This window comes from Phyllostomus discolor, chromosome 4 (genome assembly GCF_004126475.2).
Source record: "Phyllostomus discolor isolate MPI-MPIP mPhyDis1 chromosome 4, mPhyDis1.pri.v3, whole genome shotgun sequence".
In the NCBI taxonomy this organism is placed as follows: Eukaryota; Metazoa; Chordata; class Mammalia; order Chiroptera; family Phyllostomidae; genus Phyllostomus; species Phyllostomus discolor.
Window position 1 is genome coordinate 36,076,474 of NC_040906.2, and position 19,481 is coordinate 36,095,954.

Genomic DNA, 19,481 nt, shown 5'->3' on the forward strand with positions numbered 1-19,481 from the left:
CAGTTTCCTCCTTAAACCCTGAGAAGCTCAGATTATTTTCCCTAGTTACAAACTTGACTTTTGTTGAAGTTTATGAAACTGAGCAGAGGGGACCTGGCTATCTTGCCAGCAATAAAAAAAAATTAATGAGGAAGAGGCTGTGGCTTATGCTATATACTATAATGAACTCCAGATTTTGAAAATGATCTCCAAACCAAAGAGAGTGAGGCAAACAATTCCACAGTTTGGAGGAAACCAACTCAAAACCAATTAATTTTCTACGAAGTGGCTATTGGAGTAGAAGCAGATGACACCAGAAAGCAAGTGCCAGCTTGTCCAGGCCTCAGCTTCCCAACCACCGGCTAACCAGAAGCTGGGAGGGAGTGAGAGGGCGCCCAGTGAAATCTTCCAAACGGTCCAAAGAAAGAACCCCTCCAATGATAACATATTAACTCGTCTTCGCACGCAGTCTTCTAGGGAACAGAAAACTCACAGCTGTTTTCTCACCAGGACAAGCGACACGGCTGCCCGCTCTCTTCCCTTCCACCCTGCTTCACCCGCGTGTGAGCACTGCAGTATACCAGAAAAAATGCCCGGCTTAGAAACAAAGGCACTTATTACTGCAGTGACTTCTGGAAAAAACGTAGTAGACACATGAAGACATTTACTAACTCCTTCCCTGGCAACATGCACCAATTTAGAGTGCTTGTTATTTGAGTATCTTAGAACCTAACTGCCTTAACTACAAAAAATAGCATATAAAAAGACCAAAACACTGTTGTTCATTATCAGCCTGAAAGAATTTTAAACCACTCTCTACTTATCATAATTATACTCAATTACATGAACTTAAGAGTTCTCACTCAGCCTATTGATTCCAATGGGAACATAATAAGAGAGCCATTTATTCTTTTAGATTTCAGCCACATCCTCAATGTTGAGGATTGTGCCTATGATTTTCACAATTCTTGGCCTGGTGCTTTGCCATTACAGACACACCCTGCAACTCTTGGGGTGTCAGCAAAGGTATTGAAACTTGAGCTGAAGGTCTAAGTATTGGGTCCAAGTTATTATTCCAAAAGGGTGAAACACAAAACAGTAACCAGTCTATTAAGAGAGTAACTTTCCCATGTTCCTTTTTTGCCCTGTAGTAGTAGATGAAGTCAAAATCAAGAGTAAGTGTGTGTAACTGAAGAGCTACCAATACTTTAATTCTCCATTGCAGGACAGTGACAGGAACTCAAAGATTAAGAAGTACTGGTTGCTTGCCTGCTACAGCGGAGTGGTGCTACAGTTTGTCGGAGACCTCCAGCCAGGCAGTGTGGCTGGGCAGGGAGCACTGGCAGGTGCAGCCAACAATGCCATGTGCAGCCCGAGAGGCACTTGGCCAGTGGTTGTCACACTTGGGTACACATCAGAATCACTTTTTAGAAGACTCGTTCAGACAGATGGCTGTGTGTATCTGCAGAGAAGTTCTAGCACTTTTGGGGGACAGCTTTTAAACTGTAATGTGCCCATCAGCTGGAGATTTTCTTTGAAGTGCCTACTTTCACACTCTATTCCAGAGACTCTGATTCCATTGGGATGAAGTACAGCCTAGGAATCTGCATTTTTTGCTTTGTTAATACAAGTTTTCTTTGCAATTTTGATCTAGGTTGCCTCAGTGACATTTTGGGAAATATTGTTCTTACAGGGGTAACCTGGGGTGTGGGGCCTCTGCTCATTTTCAGGGAGGTCAAGTTACCACTGCTTTCCCCAGTGGTGAGCGTAAAGGGCTTCCAACAGAAAAGTGACTGACATTCCTCTGAAGGGCAGTCAACTCTAACCTCAAGATTGAAAACCAAGGTTTAATATTCCATTTCTGAGCTGAAAATCTCTAAATAATTGCTCTCAGCAATTACATGTTCCTCAATTGCTAGGATGTTCCCTCTGGAAAAGAAAGGAGGCATCACTACACATATTGAAAGCACTAGGAATTCTCACTCCAACTGCATTAAGGGTGCTCTCCGCCACTGGCCAGCTTAGTTTAGGGAGCTCTAAGGAGGCAGATTTCACCCTGACATATAGGGAAGTTTTCTTGCTAAAGTTCAGAAAACCTTTTCCACCAAGTCTAGTCATAACCCACCTACAATGAATTTCATGACCAGACATTATTAAACACTTCAGTAATGTATGTATATGCAAAAGCATTCTCTTTTAAAACTACTTTATAAAGATACACATGATTATAACTTCTATTATTGCTAATCATCATAATGCACCATCTGCAAATAAAGTATTTGGGAAATTTAACAAGTAGACCCCTGAACCATTGGTCCTCTCTATCCTGGACTTACACGTCCCTTCAGGAAGCAACCCAGTGATGATCACTGCGGACTGGATAAATACATGATAGTGCATGCATACGACAGGGCACTATGCCCCTGTAGAAAGAATGAAGACTGAAAAAGGCAAAGAACAATGCCTGTAATATATTAGCTTTGGTTTGCTAAATAAAGAGGTAACAATCCATATTTTTCTTTCCTCTTGTATGCTGAAAGTAATGCAAAAGCAACTAAAAACAAAAGTTAACTTATGGGGGGACATGAGAACTGACCAAATGGGTGACTGATGACATGCAGAGCTTACATCTTTTTATACTTATTTGTTCTTTGAACAATGTGAACATATTAAATATTTTTAAAACCACTCTTTACAAAAATGTGGCATCTAATATACAAAATAAATTAACAAACAAAACAGACCCACAGATACAGAACAGGCTGACAGATATCAGAGGGGAAGGGGTTAGTGGCTGGGTGAGAAAGGTGAAGGGATTAAACAAACAAACAGACAAACAAACAAACAAAAAACCTCATCAACACAGACAACAGCATGGTGATTACCAGAGGGAAAGGGGGTGGGGAGAGTAGATGAGGGTAAAGTGGGGGATAAATGGTGATGGAAGGAGGCTTGACTTGGGTGGTGAATGCACAATACAACACAGATGACGTATTATAGAATTGCCCACCAGACACCTATATAATTTTATTAACCAATGTCACCCCAAGAAACTCAATAAAAATAAAATGAAATATAAAACATCTCTCAGGTCCAAATGTCTCCTCACCAATTTCAGGAATCATCGATCTCCCACTTGAGGTACGCTTTGGAGAAGACTAAGGGGAAGTAATTGTCTCCTTTCTTGGGACCAAAGAACACAAAAGCCTCTGAGAATTTCTTTATGGAAGCAATATTTTTAAGTACAAAATGAAAAGAAAATCCCCAGAAAATACTTTCAATATACATTTCTGGCTTATAAAAGATAAGTGAAATTCAATGACACAGAGAACATAAAATGTTTGGATCGAAAGCCTTTCTGTGTGACAGTACATTGACACACACATAGGAAAGCACCTCTAAACACAAAGATACAGCTGTGATTCAGGGCATGGCACCAAAGTAGAACAGTTTTATTATTTATCACACCATTGTATATACATTATCCTCCCAAATACGAAACAGTTTGATTTCAAAGTTTAAAATGTAGCTTCCAAAATAAATCCTTATGGTAAATTTGAAAAAAAAGTTCCTGAAATTTAACACAATTTTGATCCTTGATTAAAATATGTAGCCTGTACCAATCATCTCTCTCATACAAAATGTATATTATAAATAAAACTTTCAGAAAATGTCTTGGATGTTTATTGCACATCATATAGAATGTTTGCCCCAATCTGAAAGGCTTTCAGCTCTCCAATGCATGAGCTGTTTAAAATCGTTACTCAAATTGGTGTGAAAACAACACTGCAGATATTAGCATATGCAGGATCATATACGTTGTTTATCAGAAACAGAAAATACAATCTTACTGGACTGTTCCTGTCACTTTTTCTAAAATAAGAATGACTCTGTTTTCTAAGGAATCACAAGAGATCTAAACAAGTTAAAAGTCCCGTTCAAATGTCAACTTTCTCTCTTCAAATGGGCACGTGGAGGCATTTTACCCAGTCAGGTGTTTCTCCTTCTGAGGACCAGCCCATCCTGAAGTCCACATTGGCAAAGCCACACGGCAGGATCCGTAACCACACTGTCTGTCCTAACAGTGACTGTTTTGGTCTCAACATCCTTAAACTCTCCTAGCCCTAGCAAAGCCAGCACAAACCAGCCAGAATGCAATGGCCTTAAAAACAATTACAAAACAAATCCTAATAACTTTTCATACCATCTAGCACAGTGCCTAGCACAGAGCAGGCATTCAATAAATACTGGATGAGTGAATGCACTATCTTTTAAGACTGTTTCCTATGCTTAGATGTATTAATGACTTGTAAGTAGTATGTTGATTTAGGGTACACAGCACTAACATGATGACTAAACAAAGAACATGTAATGACATGGCATGGACACTGTTAGTGTCTACAATCCTCTCCCAGGACTGTGCACAGAATGTGCACTTCAAGGGTTAAAACTATTCCAATAATAAAAGTTGATTAGTCAAATATTTTTATTTTGCCAAGGGACTCTACTGGTATTAGCCTTTGACGATTCCCAAACATACAATGAACCCCAAACAGAACAAAACAAAACCGAATTGCACTATTACAAAGAAACAAGTCCATGAAAGCAGAGAGGAGCGAGGCACTGGTTAAGGAACAGCGACTTCCAGGAGACGGTTGTTTTTTCGTTTGCACGTTGGGACACTCCCATTTTTCTGGCTGCCCTGAATAAACTTCACACATACTTTGTCCTGTCTGAACTGCACCAGGAACCTAGGAGAGAAAAGCAAGACAAATGAAAGTATACACAAAACAGCTGATGCTTATGCAACATCTAGCTTCTGTTTCTTGGCGGACAGAGTATCCCCCCTTCGCACTGGCCCTTCTATGCACGGATCATGTCATCAGGTATTCAACTTCCAGCAGTCATCATTTAGCCTTCAGGAATCTGAAGTTCATTAACTCCTCACATTCCTGTAAGGTCAGAAGGGTTAAGAATACTTGTTTCCATGTTGCAAATGGAAGACCAACATGCTATTTTTCCATTTTTCTCCATTTCTGCAGAGCAAAAATATAAACTAGGGAAGGGGTTCTATTAAATCACAAACAAAATAAGAAAATAAAATAAAGAGTCTCAGAAAAAGAAACAGTCTGGAGGGCCTACAGATTGTGGTTTCTAAACTTTGGTTCTTCATATATGTCCTACACAATTTTGGCCGTATCTACATTATTATGCTAACCGTTATTTCTAGCCTAAATAAATACATGCTTGAAAGCAGTGGTGTCCTGCAGAATGACAATGATAAAATCAGGAGTTTGATGTGCCACTTACATTTCTAATACCCATTTAAAACACATGTAAATCATACAATTTTGAACAGTCCATCAGTGGGCACGGGAAGCCGCTTCCTGTCCCACCGGTGGCACATGTGGCAACCGTGGGAAGCAGTGCCCAGGCCACATCTTCCCTCTCACGTGTTGTCAAGGGTCAAGCGCCTGTCCACACTTTCCTACACAAACACACCACCGGCTGCCCCTGGGTGCTGTGAGGGACACCAGATGTGTAACACAAGGTCCCTGCCCTGGAAACGGTGTCTCCGGGGATATTTGAGAGTGACATGCTGGACCAGAACCTCATGGTTCCCACAGCCAAACCACTGCTCTTTTCTCCCCACCCTCGGAATCAGGGTAATGTCACCACATTTACAGTACGCTTCTCAGGGAACACTTTTCTGGTTTAGTGGAATATAACTACATGAGTTACTCCAACAACCACGTGGCACCACATGCTCGCTGGCATGCATGACAACAGCAAAGACGGAAACAGCCCTGCTCTGCACACATGAGTCTCAGTTTCAAGGTCTAATTAGCCCACGTTTGGCAAATGCCTACTGAAGTAAAATGTGACACATGAGCTTCTGATTCATCAGTCGTTTTAAAGCGATAGTATTTCTTAGCTTTTAAATGGGCTGGGTTTTTTTCCGACTTGAAAACACTGAAAAGAGCTATAGTTCCCAATTCGCCTCTCTGAGATGCAGCACGTACACTTTTATCTATGTGTGTCACAGAAAAAAAAACATCTCTCATGCTTAACACAAATACACACATTTAAAAAAATCAAATACTTTTACATTTTAACATTCAAAGACCACTTGCAGTATAACAAATGTATAGGGAGCTCTTTCCCCAATAATTTTAGCATGTAACTATCTCCACGCTCATATTCCATGTTCATGTTTCATGCTAGAAATAATGTGAAATACTACACCTCTTATTCAATGTCCAAAAAATGCAACCATTTACAGTTTGAACAGTCTGGAAGTTTAAGAACTGGGAATGACAACAGTTGAGTTGATGAATTCAACGCTTGCTCTAAGCGTGCATTTTAAAACCCTACAAAGGAATAAAGAGGACTTTGACTCTGCCCCTATAAACTGACATGCAGTTTATCCATAACAACTAGGGACACTGGGTTTGTTGGAAGACCAGCTTCTGATTCTGAAAAGGCTCCACTGAGGAAGGTTTGGGCATTGAACCACAGGCTGTTCATTGTGCTGGCAATGAAATGGACCGACGGCATTTAGGGTTGGAACCTATACATCATGAAAACCCCTGCCCATGACTTTATAAAATTTTGTTTAAATTTAAGGTGCTTTCCAAAACAATTATATAATCCCTGCTTAAGAGTGCTCACAGGTTACAAAACGGAGGCTACATGGGAACTTTGCCGCGAGGTGTCCACGCTGCCTGGGCAAGGGGCCCCGGCTGCTGTGCCAGGTTGCATCAGCTGTTTTATTTGTATGAGGCCAGCCAATAATTAGCAATCAGAGAAGGAACGGTGTTTTGGGCTGGTTTGTAAATGCTACTGAATGTTGTTTTCTTCACATGGCCACACAGTGCAAATCATGCTTACACATCCGGAACATCACACCATCTCTGGGACACGGCAGGGTCCCTGAAGCCCAGAGGCAAACCTCCCCATCACTGTTCTGCAGGTGCCGCAAACACGAGCTGGGAGAGCCACTGGAGGGCTTCTGCGGCTGCTCCCTTTGAGGAACACGCTCTTCCCTGGAGCCCCTCAGGGGAGTCCTAGTGTGCAGCAAAGCTCCAGAGGCCCTGAGAAGGGCTATAGTTGAGGCAGATTGTAAATTTGCACCAGAGAACATTTTCTTCATTATTAACATCTTGCAAAGGCAGTGTTCTTAGGACACCAGTTTGGGAAATGCTTAAAGGTGGCAATCCTTTGTGGCCTGGTTGCTGGTATGATTTTCTCTGTAAATACTGCCTTATTATCCAGCCGACCACCTACAAGGCTGCTTCATCCCTATACAGAGGAGCTTCTGCACCTGGAACACACATAATCTTCCACGATAGTGGGATTTGGCAGTCCTACCAAAACAGGAGCCCAGCGTCCCAAGTTATGAAAAATTTCAACTAAAGAGAGTTTAGAGCTCTAACAGGCTCTATCAGGTTAAAACTATAATTAACTGGAACCCAATTAGCTATTATCTTTTTTCCCTAATATTTTTTGTTTTATGAGAAAGGACTCAATAACAGAAAAGTTATTGAGTCCAAACCGCAATTTCCAATGCAGAGTACACATAAGGCCAATCTCCCACCCAATCTAAACACCATTCTTAGTGTAACATGAGAACAGACAATGAACTAAGGTTCTGTAAATCCTGACACATCAAGGAGAGTACATTTGACTTCAAGGGGTAGAAATGGGTGTGAATTTAGAAAGACTTTTCAAAAGGGTTAAAATAGAACAGGCTGGCAAAATCTTGGTTGGAAAATAAAATCATTTCCTGAACAATCTAGTTGTGTAAATTTTTACTATAAATACAAAAAAGTACATAAGCAACTAGTAAACAATTTGCTGAAAAGTAATGAAGTATCAAACAACATGGTAACTCGAATTCATTCACATGATCTCATATTCACAGACTGAATAAATGGGGGGATGCTTGCAAATAATGTCCCTATAATCAGAGCTGTAATGTAAAGGAAACAACGCAAATTTCAAATGTATGCAGTCTTAACACTACTAAACCCTTGTCAACATGGAATGCTTATTCTATAGTACCAGTTATCAACATGTGACAATAAATGCATCTCAAATACAACCCTACCTGGTCACCCCCCAAACCCTCTTTTCTCAGTGTCAACTATTGCAGTAAATAGTATCACCCTTTGGGTTCAGTCCCCAAACCTCACACCCAATCTGTGCGTAAGGCCTCGTGTTTTCCTTCGAACCACATTTGGAACCTGACTACTTCTCACAAGCTCCCACTCACTCCCTCGCCTAAGCCACATCATCCTTACCATAGACTGCTCGGAAAACCTACGATTTTCTCTGCTTCCGCTCTTGCCTCCCTATAGCTACTTTCCACACTGCAGCCAAAGTGATCTTTGAAAACAGTAAGTCAGATCGTGGCACACTCTTGCTCAAAACCTACAGTGGCTTTCCACCATCCTCAGTAAAATCTCAACTCCCCACCTCAGCTACCAAACTCCATGCGGCCAAGCTCCTGCCTCTTTCCAGGGTCTTTTCCAACCATTTGATGTCACAAAATTGACTCCTGTCTCAGGGCCTTTGCATCTGCTGCCTCCTTGTACCAGAAGGCATCTCCCCAGAATGTTGCCTGTTTTGCTCCCTGGATTCCAGTCTCAACACCAATGTCACTAAAAAGAGGCCCTCCTGACCTCCACACTAAAAACAACACCCTCTGACCTTTAGCCTATTTCCTCCTCTCCATAAGCACTTGCCACTAACTAAAGTCATGTCACCTATTTATTATTTTATTTGTGCTTCTTTTTCCCCACCACTAGGATGTCAGGTACATGAAGTCAGAACCTTGGTCGTTCACTGCCCATCCATCATCTAGAACAAAGGACAGACACATACTTGGTACTTAACAAGCTGTGGTTGTATAAACTAAGGAGATCAGATGGCTTAACTAAAGCAACTAAGCTAAAAGCAAAAAAGCATATTCAAGTAATTCATGAACATACTCATCAGAAATTTCAATATTGAGCTTCTGCTGGGTTTGGCTGAGAGTCGTCCGATAGAGCTTGGTGGCCATTTCAATCAGGTGGTCACTGCTGAAGAGAAAGTCTCCTTTACTGGCTGCTTCAGAGCCCTGCGAGGACAAGCCAAGAGTCAGACTATCACAAGCAAAAGCAGCTTAGGAGGTACACGTTTTACAGGCTTGGCTGAAAAAGTATTTACAGTCTCTTTAAAACATCCACTACGGGAGTTCACTCTTCCGAATAAACAGTAATTACAAAAGCCTTATTTCTTCCGGCTTGCTCAGAGCACTTCAGTAAGGCTACCTAAGCCCCTGCTGCCCGATGGTGTTCAACGGACCAGGAGCACCGCAGGCCCGCAGGCCCTGCCGCAGGCCCACTGAAGACGAACTCCCAGCAAGATCCCAGGGTGATCTGTTTAGATATTCAGGTTCGACCAGCAGTGCCCTAACCTGCGACTCATTCCGAAAAAACTGTCTAAAAAACTCCTCAGTGATTTGGTTAAATACACAAGAACAATAACAATTCCAATAAATATCCCAGGCAGTGGCTCTCCACCTCAGCTGCACAAGGGACTGTCTAGAGAGCTTCTGAAAAACAGGATGCTCATGCCCCATTCCAACAAACTGACTTGGTTGAACTGGGGATGTGGCCTGAGCATCAGTACTATTTTAATGTGTGATCAAGGTTCAGAATCACTGTCTTAGGATTTGATATGCTCCCCTTAGGTTAAGATTCACAGTTGGGAAAACAGGCTGAACTAAGCTTATGGGATTTTCTTAAGTTTTTAATCAGCTGGGTAGAGGTGTAGCAATCGCTAGACACAAGTCCCTAAATGTGATTACCATTTGCTGACCTGTCTATTCAGTAACTGTTTACTAGGTGACAAACACTATGTGAAGCACTTTACATTTAATCCTTATAATAATACTGTGAAATAGGTACTACTATTCCCCCCACTTTAAGGAGGAGGAAAATAAGGTAGGCACATGAAAGTTAAACAGCTTAGCCAAGGTCACTATAAAGTTAGTGAGACCAACTCCAGAGATTCAAGGCAGGAGGTCCTGGGTAAGTGTAAAGCACAGAACATAAAAAAAATCTTTAGGTCCAGATTATTAGGCAGTTCACTGTAGCTGCATTCTGTACTTAGAAACCCTAAAATTAAAGGTTACCCAGACATTTACTAAATTGGTATATAGATAAAACCACAGGAGAAAGCATAGTTTAAAACATCTTCATATTCCCATGCATTTATTCTCAAAATAATGCACATCACAGTGGGTGCAAACAAGAGCTATTCAGTGAAATTGTAACTCAAGTGAACAAGTCATTAAGTGATTAATCTTACTCCATTATTGAAAAACCAAGCCTGAGACTTTACACAGGTGGGAGTATAGCCAAAGTTTTCAAATCAGTAAGAAGAACACATAATCTTCAAGTAATCGGATTATTCAGTTTTGGAAAATTTTAAATCAGTGGCTGAGAGACTGGACAGATGCAGAAACCTTTCAGTCAAGTCAACAGTGGAATCTTCACCTCTTTGAGGTGGATGGCGAAGAAGCCATCGTTCTGGGAGCTCATGGAGACTTTGGTCACATCCACCAGGGGAACCTCTGACTTGATCTGTCCAGACTTTTGGTCAGCAAGAAGGAGATTATTATTTGTTAGGAGAAAAATCCGGGATGTACTCTAAAACAAAAACAAAACAAAACCGATGAAAAACCAATGATCAAAATTACCCTCTATCATCCATGAATTGAAAGCATTAGTTATCTTCAGAAGTGCACATTTTCTTCCAATATGCACACCTATGTAAACTGAGAACACATTGAACTTGGGTGATGTATTCTAATTCACAAAAATTTCAGAAAACAAGTAAAATTCCTCCTAACCTTAAAGGTAGGGAGAAATAACTCCCTTCATAGTAATTCTGCTGGGAATGTGAAATACAAGTTTTAGTAATCAGAAAATTAAAGTTAAACACTTCTTACAAGTCTTCAGGGCTAGCAGTTTTACCTTCCCATTTGCACGGTTAATTTTGTTCACAACTTCAGCAATGATAATCTTTTCTTCAATGGCATCTTTGAGTTTCTTATACTTGGGGTTTTTATTGATTTCCAGGTAAGCCCCTTGGAATGGCTGGCCAACACTAAAACAAAAAAACAACAAAAAACAAAACCTTCATGTTACAAAGAGTTTCAGACAAAGGTATTATTGGAAAAAGATAAGTCAGTTGATTTCAAACAGTGTCTGACAGTTTCATAAAAAGTAAATTTATTTTATGTATTTTATACATTATACTTGCATCTGTCCTAAATATAAGTTGAAAACAGAAGCTTAAACCTATTTCAAACATATTTTTGATATATCATAGCATTTGGTAAGCAGGGCTTTGGTAAAAATCGTATCACATGGCACAATCAAAACAGAAATCACATCCATGAATGACAGCCAGGACCCAAGTCTGGGGTATCATGTGAAAGAAGAGGCAATTCCTTCCAATCTGTTAATACAAAGTTAATAGCTGCTCACAAAGGACTTATTAATGCCTTAAACAATATGTAGCAATGGAACAAAGAGCACAAATCATTACAATCACCTGATCCAAGGAAAAATTTCATTTTCTTGCAGAGAGTGAGAAAATCAATAAGCCTTCTGGAGAAGGCAACCACTTTAAAAGAAAACTATATAGCACAGTATTATCATGGAATTCCAGTTCTCAATAGGCAATACATGAAAGAAAAATCGGGCCAGTCCTCCCAAGATATGCCTCTAAACGGACAGATGTGGCCTAGTAAATATTTAGAATCAGAGCAGTTTTCTTTCAAACTACTTCTTACAGGAGGCATAATCATGAGCATAGCACTAAGATAGCAATTTCCTAAAGATCTGGGGTGGAGTTTGGGGGTGGGGCACTCTCAGGCAGCTTCTTCAAAGATACACACACACACACACACACAACAGAAGTACAAAAACAAAACAAAAAACCCTGCAGCTTTCTTTTGAGTTGTGAAGTTCTAGCAATTTGCAACTTGCACATACAACTTTAAATGCTAGTGTCGTGGGTGGAGAATGGAGTAAGAAAAATCCATGTAGGTGGTCACAGCTTCACAGCTCCCAGGACAGAAAGGCCCCTGACACCCAGGGGCTGGGCCTCTCAAGGTGGTGGGAGGGTAAATTATTCTGCCCAAGGGGCAGCTGCAGGATGAGCCTGCCACTGGCCCTGCAAACTGATAAATGCCCTACCCCCAAACACTTGGCTTGGTGTTAACATTTTTTGTTGTTGTTCATATTCAAATGTGTTTTTAATAATAGAAAGTGCTAAGAGCCTTTGAATTGATTTCTTCAAAAATGCATTTTTCTCTCTCCAGTGTCTGAAGAGTCATCCACTGGGAATGTTAGTTAAGAAGGTTACTTACATGTTAAAAATATATAAAGAAAAAGTTAAATAAAAATAGTTTCCAGAGAAAGCACACAGACAAATATCCTGTGTGAACAAGCTGTGCATAGCAGGCACTTGGGGCGACTTTGGATTTAGACACTATGTTTGAAATACCACCTCAAGCATCCAAGTCAGCTGACCAAGGAAGATGTGTCTTTTAAAATATTTAAACCCAATGAATCTGGCAGCTTATGTTCTTCTAATCCTTTAAAAGGAACATAAGGGGTTTCAAATGTGCATTGAAGACAGAATATAAACATACCATACGTAATAAGGTGAATATACTTAGCGTATAATGCATTTTTATTTCTAGGCCATTCTTGGGAAGAAACTAAAAGTTGTTATGGATTTGGCCTGAAATTGTACAATCTACTCTTTTCTTTATAAATCCTAGATGAAAAAGGGATAAGAATCTGTGGGGGAAATGATGAACTTGGGTGATGTAAGAATATTTGGACAGCCTTTTCCAGGGACTCGACCTGGCAAACTTGTAATGGGCATTGCCTCTCCTACTGAGGATTTGGTGCCTACTATAAAGGAGCTGAATTGCTGCACAGGCCGCCAAAAGCACGCCCAGTGAGTTAGCAGACCAAAGGCCTCCACTGACCAGGGCTCAAGCAGTACTGGAAAACTGATATGCTGGCTCACTCTGAATTTATCTTAAAAATGAGATTCTGACCCAGCTTATTAAATAAAGTAGGAAGACTGGAATGGTGATTACAATATATGGCCAACAGGAACTGTGCCAGTCTCAGAAAACTATGGAAAACCAACAGGAATTTACAGTGTAAATTTATCTTTTAAGTGGTTGGGTGTTCTGCAAAGCGCAAGGTCTCCTGCTCTGAAAGGTCCCCTGCTCTGTTCCCAGTCAGGGCACGTGCCTGGGTTGTGGGTTTGGTCCTGGTGGGGGAATGTACAAGAGGCAACCGATCAATGTTTCTCTCACACACTGATGTTTCTTTCCCTATCTTTCTCCCCCTCTTCCACTCTCTCTAAAAATACATAAATAAAATCCTTTCTTAAGTGACTTCTAATTTATTTAGTGAAGTGTCTGAGCTAATGCCAATGGAATAAGCCAACAAATGGAAACCACTGCTCCAAAGTGTTTATGGTATTTAGATCCAGCTGCTCATAAAATAACTCATAATATTAAAAATCTCTCATGTATTACTGAAATCAAACTCTACTTGAAAAGACTGACTTTTATGAATAAAGCAAAGCCAGAATACCTAGATGGATATAAAGCCTTCTTGTCTTTGAAGAGTTCACTGGCTTCTAGTTTCTCTTCATAAATAAGTTTCTTCTGGTCTGTGAATTGGTCCCTGTATTTTTTACACTGGGAAATAGGGAAAAAAGAAGAAAAAGTAAGACATCACTTATATAAATAAATCATCACTCATTCTTATATATAATAGTCAATTTAATAACAGCAAGAGTAAATGTGTATGAAATATTCATTTAAAAGGCCAAGAGTGTTTGCTCTTTGTTGGTTTTATTGCTTTCAGGGCCCTGCCGGCATAGGCCTTGCTGGGGGCACCGCTCCCCCTCACCAGGAGGTCAGCCACAGCCACCCCTTGGGCCTGAGGCTGTCACACCGTACACATTCACAGCGGGACAGCGTCAGAGAGCCAAACCAGTGCACACACCTGCCACATTTACACACACATGCAGTCAACCAACACAGAAGCTTCACAAAAACAATACTCATCCTTTCTACATGTTGTGTACCCTATTTTTTCTATTTCACTTAAAAATGTAGGTAGTAGTCTACTAAATTGATTTCATAACCCACAAATATGCTATGACCTGTAGTTTGAAAAACACTGTTTCAAATCCCCCACTACCACTTTCCAAAGTGGACATGAGCCCTGAGAAATCTCCTCTTCACCCGAATTCTGAGATTTCACGAAAAGGAGAGAGGGATGGTGGGAGGAGCAGGGCTAGGGTTTTTAGATGAATTCTGAGAATTCAGTTATAGGTGTGGTTGAGAACCAGCGACGTAACTGTATAAAGGAAGTCTGGCATTGCTGCCCACAAACCCCTCTCCATCTCCACCCCCATCCAAGGGAGAGAAGGGTGAGAGTTGGAGCCAGGGGAGAGTAGAAGCAGAGCTGGACCCCAGCATGAGTGGTCCTATCATTATTTCTGAAAGGCTTTCTATTTCAGACTCAAACCACCGCACATTGACATGCTGGTGAATCTCTCCAAACTGACTCACTAAGGTAGGGACCGGAACTCCGAATCCAGTTCCACATGCTGTGCTGGTACCAACCATTACAGGAATCAGTGATGATGTCACTCTGTTCCTAGGCTGTTCTGGTAAGGAACAACCCACATCACTGCATAGGAAAGTTTCCCAAAAGATGTATCCACCAATCATTCTTTTACGCAATACAGACCTTCGATCGAATGATCTTACATATCTGATACCTGTATGTATTTAATTTAGGATTTCATTTGTCAACTAAGTTCCTAAAATAAAGTCAACATCTACCCAAGTGCCCCATGGACACCACACTAGGCAACACCTAAATTACATGTTATGCTCTCAGGTACAAGTAGGTGAGCCAAAATATCAGGCGACATCAAATAGATTTTCAGCTTTTTTAAATTCAGATAGAGGGAAAAATTTTAAGCTCTTTATGTATTTGAGGGGACTCGGAAGTTCTAGTCCATCAAAATATTTCTTCACAGGTATGTCTGTGGTCAATAAGTTCATATGTTGATAATTTACAGGATTTAACTATATCATGTGAAACTGTTCCAATTTTATTATTTCTATCTCCTATAGTATCATTCCTTCAGATAGGATGAAAAAAACAAAATCTGAACTATTTGCAGGCAAGTGGTATCTGAAAGGGGAAGACAAGGCAGCCACGCACACCCCTCCCCGACCACCAATCAGAGGACAGCAGGGACACCCGGCTGCCCTGGGCTTTCCCACAAAAAGCCGAGTATGGTCTGTGACTCATAGTACCGTGTCCTCAAGTCATTCTCCTCCAGGCTAGAGGCAAAATGTGATAAAACCTCACTTCTGGAAAGCACTTCTCAAACATTCAGAATGCATGATAAGTCTCCAAAAAATGTAGCAAGACAATTTTTACCCTCCACAAGTGGAAAATCCTTTTTAGCTCTTTATGAGTAGAATCCAAAAATAGGTAAGGTCTTGAGGGCCAATTCTTGTCTATCGGTGATAAGGATGGCATCTTAGTTTTCATTTCTAAAAAGTATTTTTGCACCTGCAATGGGTTTGATTGACAGAAAACACCAGATGAGTAAGATATCAGAGAAGTCATTATTTTCCATAAACCAGAAGCAAACAAAGCAGTGTTTAGAGGGATTTAGTAAGTCTGTAAGACTTTGTAAGTCCTCTGGAAAGTCTCTATTCCACCCCTTATACTGGTTGTGGAAATCTGAACTCTACCAAATGGCTAGACAAAAGAAAAACATGAACACTAATACTAACATTTTTTAAAAGATTTTATTTATTTATTTTTAGACAGAGGGGAAGGGAGAGAGAAAGAAAGGGAGAGAGACATCAATGTGTGCTTCAGTCTTGCACGCCCTGGACTGGGGACCTAGCCCATAATCTAGGCATGTGCCCTGACTGGTAATTGAACTGGCGACCCTTTGGTTTGCAGGCCAGCACTCAATCCATTCAGCTATACCAGCCAGGGCTTTAATACTAATATTAATACTAACACCAGCTAATGCTAGAGAGCTGTACTAGTCATGTGTGGCTATTTAGATTTAAATGTTGAGTAATTAAAATTAAGTAAAATAAAAAATCCAGTTCATCAGTCACACGCATTTCAAGTGCTCAAGAGACCTATGTGGTTAGTGGTTACTCTACTGCACCACAAAGACATAAAACATTTTCATCATTCTAGAAAGTCCCATCAGCCAGCACTGCCTCCGAAGTATGTAAGTACTTAACTGTGAGAGCTTTATATCATTATTCCACTTTAATCATTACAACAACTTCACAAGCTTTGTGCTGTTATCCCCATTTCACAGACAATGAAATGAAGCTCACAGGAGTTAAGGGGCTCACTCAAGTCACAGATCTAAGAGGCAGAGCAAGCTGCCTTCAGAGTGTGCTCCAGTCAGCACTACATACACTTCTCTGAAAGGCGGCAGCGGGGATTTTAGAATCCATTCTGGCAGACTGGCACAGCCTGGCTCTCTTTCTCCCCTCTACTCACTCCTTTGCCAGCCTCGCCCTGAGGCAGCTCATAGCAGGTTAATGGGGCAAGACCTTAGTACCCCCAAAACTCCCATGCTGAAACGCTAACCCCCAATGGGATCGCATTAGGAGATGGGGCCTTGGGCGGTAATTCAGTTTAGATGAGGTCATAAGAGTGGAGCTCCCATGATGGGTTTAGTGCCCTTATTAAGAAAAGACAGATAAGAGTTGCCTCACAGTCCCCCAAACTATGTTCTCTCTGTTCAATAAAGCATTTTATTTAAAAAAGAACATTTTATTAATTATAGATGGGCCACAAATAACTCTTTCTGATACAGTTCTGCCTGAATTTGAAGAGGGATGATAAAAAAAGTCACAACCTCTCAGTGTCACAGTTATGGTTTGATTGTTGTCAAATAAGTCACACATTATTGCGTTGCTGCTGTTACTAATTAATCCAATAATGCTAACAAGTCACATATAAAATGTAAACTTACAATTCTCTGAATCGTAAACTCATAAATTTTCTTTCCAGCATTGGCTCTGAAGAATTTCCTGTACTCCCTACGGACCTTTAAGAAGAAGCAGAACACAGGGGTTAGCATGAGGCCGCCGATGCACACACAGACAACACACCTCCATTAAAAATGAAAATGTGGGGACACAGACATCCCTAAGTGCCTCCCTGGATGTAGAAAACAACTGAACCGTACTGAGACTGTAGATTGTAAGACAAAGAATAAGACCTTAAGAGATGCAAGGTGATAATTCCAGAACGTTTTGATATTTTACATCCTTTCAACTAGTTTTTCAGAAACCCAATGATTTGCTGAGAAACACTGTACAGGCATAGCTGCAAATTTGTCAGTTCAAAATACACTTCAAAAAAAAGGACCTAAGGCAATTTTCACTTAAAAGGCCTGAAGGGCTACATCGCAGTTTCCAAAGCCTTGCCTGTGAAGATGGGACCTCATCATCGCACAAGGAGGATTGAATGCTACAAAAATAAGATTTAATTAGAAGATCTGAACTACCATTGTCTTCCAGCCAAGTGCATTGATTTTTCTCTCACCCCTACTTCTACCAGTCCTGCTACTGCACACTGTCACTGCACTTGACATCGTATTATAGCTTTAGTTTACCTACTTCTTCCCTGCTACACGGTTGTATTCACATTGTATATGCATGTCTAACAAAATAACTGAGCAGAATACTGAATGCATGAATGATAGTTAAATTTTGAAATTGAGGGGGAAATACTTAAAATATTTATTATCATCCAGCTATAAATGAGAGTTAGAATTTAGCAAAATATTATACTACTTAAATAATTCAGACATTAAGTACCTTTTTCTTTTGTCTTCAGTTTTCTGGGTTTAACTGCATATGTTTAAAATATTCCTATACTAGGGGTGGTAAACCAGCAACCTACTAACCAAATGCAATTTGTAGAAAAATGTTTCATATGCATATTTTAAGTTAAGAACTTCACACAGGAATTCAGATTGCAAGTTTCTCCTAAAGTTTTTTAAGATCTAGCAACGGTGAGCCCAATCCCCACATATCAAGGACGGAGGAGACCCAGAGTAGCTATGGCTGCCTTCAGAAGAGAAATGCAAGCTCCAAACTGCACGAGGCCCCATTGTTCTAATCCACCTCCCATCTGCTACTTCTCTCACCCACATGACCAGCCTGGTCCCCCTGGGCATTTCAGCACTGGATCCATTCTCTACACTGGCATATTATTGAGGGTTAAGCATTCTCCCATACACCATACAGGCAGTCCTTCCTTTTACTTGTATTCTATGTTACTGATTATCACTTCTCCTTTAGCCATGGAGTTGTTAGATTCATAAGCATTTCAAATCTCAAACTTACAAGCTTAGAAGGGACAAGGACAAGAAAACTGGCACCTATTAATTGGTTCTTGCTTCACAGCATAGAAAAGCAGAGAATTTAAAGTTAGAGTGAGGTTTCATGAAAACATATCCTTAGACATACACTAGACATCACTGTAACTGAGCTCACTGCAACCTGCTTTTCCATGTTCACAGGACAGGCCCTTTCTCCCGAAATAACAGCTGCACACAGGAAGAGCCTGGTGACACCATGCCAACATACAGAACAGGCTCTACTCGTGGGTCCCGGGGGTCCAAAAAAGGTCTACTGAACTTCCTAATAAATTCCATGAGAATCAGGTCATTCAAAAGGGCAAGACTGTGGCTCATTACCAACATAATTCTTCACAATGAAAAGTATAAAATTATTATATTCTGGGACCTCAAAGAAATGTAACTGCATAATCATGGTAACATTAAAATACTTCTGCTGGAAACTGAAAAAAAAAAAGACAGTTATGTCCAGTTAGCCCAGTTAACTTCAGCTAAAACTGCATTCACCTACCAACTGAGTTTGGTTTCTAGGTTGCTGGCACATACTCCTAAAATGAAAGTCTTTTTGAAATCATATGCAGTTAGTTAAATTCAGAAAACTGAAAAGAAATATGATGCTGCTGGTAGAAATCAACAGACAGTAAAAATCCTGACTAATGTTGTTTGTTCCTTTCCTTATGAAAATTAGAATGCAAATTAGAACATGTGAATAAAATGGGGAAAAAAGTCCTTAGTTTGTTTTTTGAAGAAGTAGCTATAGAATTTGTTCAGAATTCTTGAACTAGCACATCTTAAATTCATATTTAAGTTACTTATTTACTTTAAAAATTGCTGCATAGATATTCAATATAATCAAGAAGGTTAATATATTAAAGGTTTACATGCTAAACTCATGGAAAGAATGCAGCTTATGCAAAGCAGAGTTTATGGTTACTGCTAATGCTGGTCATATCCAAGGTCAATGGTTTCTGGAT

At 40.4% G+C, this 19,481-nt stretch overlaps 1 protein-coding gene across 10 annotated transcripts in view; it reads right to left on the minus strand.

Moving 5' to 3' along the window:
* Positions 1–3,410: 3,410 nt before the first annotated feature.
* MYO1B (myosin IB) overlaps positions 3,411–19,481 on the minus strand; it is a 163,944-nt gene continuing 147,873 nt past the window's right edge. For all 10 annotated transcript variants that reach the window (XM_036023160.1, XM_036023157.1, XM_036023158.1 and 7 more), the window contains 7 exons: positions 17,113–17,187; positions 15,534–15,668; positions 13,659–13,765; positions 11,004–11,136; positions 10,524–10,676; positions 8,973–9,100; positions 3,411–4,730 (listed from right to left, as the gene is read on the minus strand). In XM_036023160.1, the coding sequence (XP_035879053.1) occupies positions 4,607–4,730; positions 8,973–9,100; positions 10,524–10,676; positions 11,004–11,136; positions 13,659–13,765; positions 15,534–15,668; positions 17,113–17,187 (855 nt within the window). In that variant the 3' untranslated portion in view covers positions 3,411–4,606. The remainder of the gene's footprint in view (positions 4,731–8,972; positions 9,101–10,523; positions 10,677–11,003; positions 11,137–13,658; positions 13,766–15,533; positions 15,669–17,112; positions 17,188–19,481) is intronic.